General features: G+C 49.5%; 1 protein-coding gene across 1 annotated transcript; it reads right to left on the bottom strand.

The window, feature by feature from the left end:
• Positions 1-5,045: 5,045 nt before the first annotated feature.
• LOC127291741 (tryptamine benzoyltransferase 1) lies at positions 5,046-6,546 on the bottom strand. The gene is made up of 2 exons (XM_051321050.1): positions 6,119-6,546; positions 5,046-6,042 (listed from the first exon to the last, which is right to left on the bottom strand). Exons 1-2 carry the CDS (start codon positions 6,476-6,478, stop codon positions 5,071-5,073), a joined length of 1,332 nt encoding a protein of 443 aa, XP_051177010.1. The 5' UTR covers positions 6,479-6,546; the 3' UTR covers positions 5,046-5,070.
• Between the last annotated feature and the right edge of the window lie 975 nt (positions 6,547-7,521).

Genomic DNA, 7,521 nt, shown 5'->3' with positions numbered 1-7,521 from the left:
GGAGATTCAACGCCAAATTCAAGATCTCCTCGAAAAAGGGTATGTCCGTGAAAGCTTAAGCCCTTGTGCGGTTCCCGTGATTCTCGTGCCTAAACCGGATGAGTCGCAACGAATGTGTATGGATTGTCGCCCCATCAATGCCATTACCGTTCGCTACCGCCATCCCATTCCGCGTTTAGATGACATGCTTGATGAATTGAGTGGTGCCACGATTTTCTCTAAGATAGATTTGCGTAGTGGCTACCACCAAATCCGCATGGCAATTGGTGATGAATGGAAGACGGCATTCAAGACCAAACTTGGTCTCTATGAATGGCTTGTCATGCCATTTGGTCTTTCAAATGCTCCATCTACTTTCATGCGCCTCATGAATCACATCTTGCGACCTCTCATTGGCAAGAGTGTGGTTGTCTATTTCGATGATATTCTCATTTATAGCAAAGATCTCAAGGACCATGTGCAACATGTGAGAGAAGTCTTATGCATCTTGCGCCGTGAAAAGCTTTTTGCAAATCTTCCCAAGTGCACCTTTGCACAAAGCAAGTTGGTTTTTCTTGGCTTCGTGGTTTCCGCCAATGGGATTGAGGTTGATTCTTCAAAAGTTGAGGCCATCCACAATTGGCCCACTCCTACAAACGTTGGTCAAGTTCGAAGTTTTCATGGACTTGCCGGGTTCTATAGACGTTTTGTCAAAGATTTTAGCCCTTTAAATGAGCTTACTAAAAAGAATGTTCCGTTTGTTTGGGGCAAGGCACAACAAAACGCTTTTGATGAATTGAAAAAGAAAGTCACCGAGGCACCACTACTCGTTCTTCCCGATTTTGCAAAAACTTTTGAGATAGAATGTGATGCGAGTGGACTTGGAATTGGTGGTGTTCTTATGCAAAATGGAAAACCCGTGGCATACTATAGCGAGAAGTTGGATGGCGCATGCCTCAACTATCCTATATATGACAAGGAACTTTATGTTTTGGTTCGTGTTCTTGAAGTTTGGCAACATTATCTTTGGCCAAAAGAGTTTGTCATCCACTCCGACCATGAGTCTTTGAAGTATTTGAAAAGTCAACACAATTTGAACAAAAGACATGCAAAATGGGTTGAGTTCATTGAGTCATTTCCATATGTAATCAAATACAAGAAGGGCAAGGACAATGTAGTTGCGGATGCCCTTTCCCGCAAGCTCACCCTTCTACTCACTCGTTTGGATTTCCATTTTTTGGGTCTTGATGAAATCAAAGACCAATATGCTTCCGATACTTTCTTTGGCCCAATCTTTGCCAAGTGTTCTAGTGATAAGGGCATCGATGATTTCTATTTGCACCAAGGATTCTTGTTCAAGGGCAACAAACTTTGTATTCCTATGTCTTCGCTTTGCCTTTTGCTCTTACAAGAATCGCATGGTGGTGGTCTTATGGGACACTTTGGGCGAGACAAGACGCTCTCCATGCTATCTACCCATTACTATTGGACAAGAATGAAGCGAGATGTGGAGCGCCTATGCAACCGTTGCACGACATGCCTACAAGCTAAGTCCACATCCAACTCTTATGGTCTTTACACACCGTTGCCTATTCCTTATGCTCCTTGGTCCGATATAAGCATGGATTTCATACTAGGATTACCTCGAACCAAATATGGTCATGACTCAATTTTTGTAGTGGTTGATCGATTCTCTAAAATGGCTCATTTCATACCATGCTCCCGAACGGATGATGCTTCACATATTGCCTCCTTGTTTTTTAGGGAAATTGTGAGACTCCACGGCGTACCAAGAAGCATTGTTTCGGACCGAGATGTCAAATTCATGAGCTACCTTTGGAAGACACTAATGGCCAAGTTCAACGTCAAGTTTTTGTTCTCATCATCCTCACATCCTCAAACCGATGGGCAAACCGAAGTGGTGAACCGAAGCCTCTCCACACTACTACGAGTCCTTGTAAAGAAGAATTTGAAGTCATGGGAAGATTGCATCCCGCATGCGGAGTTCGCCTACAACCGCGCCAAGCACTCTACAACAATGAGAAGTCCTTTCATGGTCGTATATGGGTTTGAACCACCCACGGCGATCGACCTACTTCCTCTTCCACTACATGAGCAAGTAAACATGACCATCGACAAGCGAGCCCAATACATGAAGAAGCTACATGAAGATACAAGGGCAACAATCGAGGAACAAGTCCTTCGTCAAGCCACTAGACTCAACATGAAGAAGAAGGCAAGGATCTTCAAGGAAGGAGACTTAGTGTGGTTACACCTTCGCAAATACCGCTTCCCTCAAGAACGAAACTCCAAGCTAAAGCCTCGAGGCGATGGTCCCTTCAAGGTCCTCAAGCGCATCAACGACTACGCCTACGTCATCGACATACCAACATCCAAATACTTGGTGAGCAACACATTCAATGTGTCCGACCTCTCACCATATCATGGAGATGAAGAGATCATAGAGTCGAGGACGACTCTTTCCCAAGGGGGGGGGGTGGAGATGATGTAGCCCTACCCAAGGTCGACACTACATCAAGACCGACAAGCCCTCCTCGTGGTCCAATGACACGAGCTCGAGCCCAAGCCCTACACCAAGAGGTGAATTCGCTCCTTACCACGTATACATTTGATACCCCATTGGATGGCATACTACTTCATGCGAATACCCTATGTTCAATCAGGTACATCGACCAAGACGCAAGCCATGGAGACCAAGCGAATGAAGAGAGAGCTGGAAATGATGAAGATGGAGCTACAACGCCCAGGCCGGAACTTCCGCCCCCCAGGACCGGAACTTCCGGCCCGATGCCCCCCAGATGCCTTCCAGATGCCTTCCAGCGCCCAGAGAAAAGGAGCCAGCCGGAACTTCCGCCCCGAGGGACCGGAACTTCCGCCCGACTGGAACTTCCGCCCAAGTTCCGAAATTGCGCCAAAACGCCCCTGGATGTTACTGCAAGGAAATTGGCCATATTCGGAACTAGGCCGGAACTTGGCCGGAACTTCCGGCCCGACCGGAACTTCCAGCCCACAAGACCGGAACTTCCGCCCGTGACCGGAACTTCCGCCCAAGACGACCGGAACTTCCGCCCTACCGAACTTCAGCACAACAACACTTTTCAGCGTGTAACTTATCCCTTCGCCCCACCACTATAAATAGCCTTGTTGGCTCAGATCTGAGATCAGACTTGATGTGAAATTAAACCTGAGCTTTGCTCACCCTTGTGGGAACCCTACCTAGATCTTTGATCTTGTACCCACCCGGGCTCCTTGACGACTCGTGAAGATCTCTTTGGCGACTTCTATCGATTGTTGATCTTTTGCTTGCACTTCTACCTATTTGGTCTTTTGCTTGCACTTCTATCAACCTTCCGGTCTTTTCGCCCTTCTAGATCTCTCGGGATTCGACTTGTCGATCTCTTTGCGGGACTTCTACCGGAAGGTCTTTTCTCGCAACCTCTATCGAGTTGGTGGTTCGGGCCAACGAGGGAAAACCGGTTGTGTGCGTGTGTGCGTTGTATCCCCACGATTCCCCTCCGCGTTCGTCGTGTTCATCGCGTTCATCCACCTCCCCCACAAGTTCCACCCAAATCCGTGAAGATCGGGCACATCCTTGGGCTTAGCCCTTATCACGTATAATGTTTACATTCCACATATAATAAAATGAGCCAGAACGTCGAAGTGAAGTGGGGCCCTCAATAAGAAAACAAGTCAAAAAGACGGCAAGTTAGCCAGACCAAACGGTAGCCGGCGTCACATCCATCTGGTGGCATAGACACAGCGACTTCCCCAAAGCTTTGATCTGCTTAGTTAACAATGATTTTCATTTTGGATTGACGGAAGTTACTTCAATGCAATTGAGATCTTGTCCTAAACTATCTTTCAAATGTTTGCAAGGTAAATAATTAAAATTAAATGTGTTGTTGCTAAGTAATTTTTACACTTACTTTATATGCATTGTTCTTTTAGGGCACTTTGTACATGTGCCCCGAAAGCAATATAGCTATTAGGGCAACTTTGATATGTCCCTCATATCTATACACGTATTAGGGTACATAGATATGTGCTCTCATAGATATATCTTTTAGGGCACTACGAACATGTGCCCTTATAGGTATGCCCTTTTAGGACACTTTGAACATATGCCTTTATAGATATGTCCTGTTAAGGCACCCCAAATTGAAACATTTAGGCTAGCCATAGTGGTAGTATCTTAGCTAGTATCATGCACATTGGTCTCACAAAAATTCTGATGTGGCAACTAATTAAAGAGGAGAGATGAGTTTAGAGTATCATAGGTAGATACTGTATCATAGCACATATCATGAGAAAAGGTAATGCCAAACAAATCTTGTACATCAATTTGCATTGAGATTCTAAATAGCAATAAATATAGCATAATTATGATACTACTCCATGATACTACCCACTATAGAGATAGTATCATACAGAAGTATCATATGTATGATACTACTAGTCTACTATATGATACTACGTACTTAGACTAGTCACAATGCATAGTATCATATAGAAGTATCATGCGTATGATACTACTAGATGTTACTATCTCCGCAATGCATGGTATCATATACTAGTATCATAGTCTCTATATATTAATTGTTTTGTAGAATCTCAATGCAAATATATGTACAAGATTTAGTTGACATTAATTTTTCTAGTAGTATGTGCTATGATACAGTATCTACCTATGATACTAGTACCCTCTCTCTCATCCTTAATTGCACTGCCACATCAGCATTTTGCATGCATGGAATGCATGATACTACCTATGATACTCCCATTGTGGCTAGTCTTAGCACTATGGCCAGCCTTAAGGGTGTGCCTCGAAATCACTACCGTGTTGTAGTGTCATGGTGGCAATGTCATAATATTCGTAAGAACTAGGGCGCAGTGATAGAAAACCCGAATAAAATACACTTGTGTGATATCGTGAAAGAAATTGCTGCCGGGAGAGTCTGTCAATGTTCTTTTCAAAAGGAAAATCATGTGATATCATGAAGCGGCCACAACCTCTTTATTTGATCTGTACTACATCTTGACCACAATATAACTGTATGATATCATGCTTTCTTACATCTTGGATGGGAGAAAAATTGTATCGTCCAAGGAATAGCAAATCTTGTTGAACGCCGCGACGTGATCCTCGGACAGGGCCACAATGATGTCGACGGCGCCCTCTGCCATGGGCGATGGCACTAAGATGATCAACCCCTCCTTATGCATGTCCGGCTTGAGCAGCGCGGAAGGCGGTCCGGTGCCAAAGTCGGCCTGATGCAGCCTGAGCCCCAGCCAGCTCGCCACCTCTATGTCCGGACAGAGCACCGTGTCGACAGTAGACGTCGCCGCAACGAGCTCCTCATCGGCCGCCAACGTGCCAAAGTCCACGAACGACTGGATGTACTCCTCGTCGATGCGGGCCACGGCGTCGCGGATGGCGCCGACCACGCCGCCGTAGCTGAGGCCCAGCACGTCCTTGACCTGGAGTCTAGGGAATGCCCAAAGCACCATGTTCCCGAAGAAGTCCATGGGGACGCGAGGTTTGGCCCTGCCCCTGCAGTCCACGGCCACCCTCACCTGCGTGAACACCTCCGGGTTCAGGCACCGCGCCGCCGTGATCCGCTTCCAGACGTGCGCGAGGAGACACTGGAACGTGCTGCAACCGGCGCCAACCCGTGATTTCAGCTCGGCGATGAACTCCGCCGCGAAGTGCACGGTGATGCTCTTGATCTTGTCCTTGTCCACCGGTAGGACGGCGCGGGAGATGCTGCGGTTAGCTTCTCGCCTGAACTCAATGGAGCCGTGGTCGAACACGGGCGCCGGCGTACTGCGAGGCACGGCGGTGGACGCACGATCAAGGAAAGGGGAAGGCGCCACAAAGTCCTTGCCCTCGCGCACAGCTCGTGACCACACGGCGTAGAAGGTGCCCATGGAGTGTCCGTCGGCGGTGTGGTGGTGGCAGGAAGAGCCAATCACGAGGCCGCCGCACTTGTACCGGTTCAGCTTGATCTGTAGCAGCGCCGCGTCGACCTTCTCCTGTCGTGTCTGCAGAAACAACAGTCACTCAGTGGTAGCTAACGCTTTCACTGAATTGTAGTAAAGCAAGGCGCAATCAAGTTACCTCAGGCGGCGTCGGATAGAGGTCGTCGGGGACGTTTGCGGCGCCGGGGAACACATCTGCCAGGTCGGTCGGCATGGTGGCCTCGATCACAAGGACGCCCTCGTTGTTGACGTGGAGAAACGGCCGGCCGTGACCGTCGACGGCGAGGCGCCCCGCGAAGTGTGGGTACAGCGCGACAGCCCTGAGTAGTCCCTCCTTGAGCGCATCGTTGGACGGTGCCGGCGCAGGGTACACGCGCACGGCCGAGACAAACTTGTCCGAGGCGGCGCGGTCGAAGACGGTCAGCGGGACCTTCTCCCCGGCGAGAGGGTGCGCGGCGGAGTAGGCCGGCTTCAGCATCATGCGGCTCGTAATCTCCATCAATTGTAGCCTCTACCTATGCTTACGCTGACCGTAAGCTGGAGTAAAGAGCGGGCTTTGTTCAGGTCAGAGTATGTACTGTATCTTGTTCAGGTCAGAGTACGTACCTTGAGGAAAAACCCCACGTTATCTTGTAGATATTAAATTATACTAACTCTACTCATCTGTCTGTTAATATAAGACACTTTAAATATTTGAAAGTAGACTACATATAAATTAAAATGAGTGAACCGAACGTATTTAAATTGACTAGATACAAAGTAAGGTGACGAATTTAATTAACCAGGCGAGCAAACTCCCGGGTCGTCTCCCCAGGGGCGACTCCGGAGGACACAAACCGCCACCAGAGTCCAGATCGCGCGGCCTCCCTCCGCCGCCGCCGCCGGCGTGGGCCGCGGTGGCGGCGGCCCCTGGTGCCGAACGGTGCTGGGGATGGGGGTTGCGGCGAACTCCTCGTCGGGGCGGCTGGGGCGGCGTCGGCGCTGTTGGTTGTCGGCGGTGGTCGGGGCGGCGATCCCGGCCAGGCGGCGGCGGCTTTCCGGTCCCAGTTCGCTTCATGGCGGCGGGTGGTGGAGGCAGGTCGTGGGTCTAGGGTCCCGCCTAGACCCGTCGTCTTGGAGGGCGGCGCGGGGGACCTGGGGCGGCGCCGGTCGGCGGTGGTTCGCTCCATTCGAGTGGTTACAGGAGGGCGAGGGGTTGCGTCGGCTGAGATCTGGGCTGCTCTGGGCCTAGTTGGGCCTGTCATCCCAAACAGAGTGTGCTGCGGATCTGGTTGTGGCCTAGTTCACAAAGTCGATCTGCAACGACACGCTCTGTTCTGGCTTCTCCTCTACTGGCTCGGCCTGAATAAAAGGTGGTGGTCCTAGGATTCTTTCTCGCGCCAAGATCAAAATCTACCGGTGCGTGTTCCCATTGTTCTGACGGAAGTGTCGTGTTCCGGAAGACTCCGCTGGCGCTCCATTGGGCAATTCATGCCTGGAGATTGCTGGATCGGGTGAGATTCGGTCGTGCGTACCCATGTTTTTTTCTCTGGCCGTTTGGTT

This window comes from Lolium perenne, chromosome 4 (assembly GCF_019359855.2).
Source record: "Lolium perenne isolate Kyuss_39 chromosome 4, Kyuss_2.0, whole genome shotgun sequence".
Taxonomy (NCBI): domain Eukaryota; kingdom Viridiplantae; phylum Streptophyta; class Magnoliopsida; order Poales; family Poaceae; genus Lolium; species Lolium perenne.
Note: the sequence above shows the minus strand (reverse complement) of the source record. Positions and strands in the feature narration are given on the sequence as shown.

Excerpts from the sequence above, each read along its gene's own strand:
- LOC127291741 (XM_051321050.1), bottom strand. The coding sequence starts at position 6,478 with ATGGAGATTACGAGCCGCATGATGCTGAAGCCGGCCTACTCCGCCGCG. Across the intron at positions 6,043-6,118 it reads TCTATCCGACGCCGCCTGAG|ACACGACAGGAGAAGGTCGA; the intron begins GTAACTTGATTG and ends TTGTTTCTGCAG.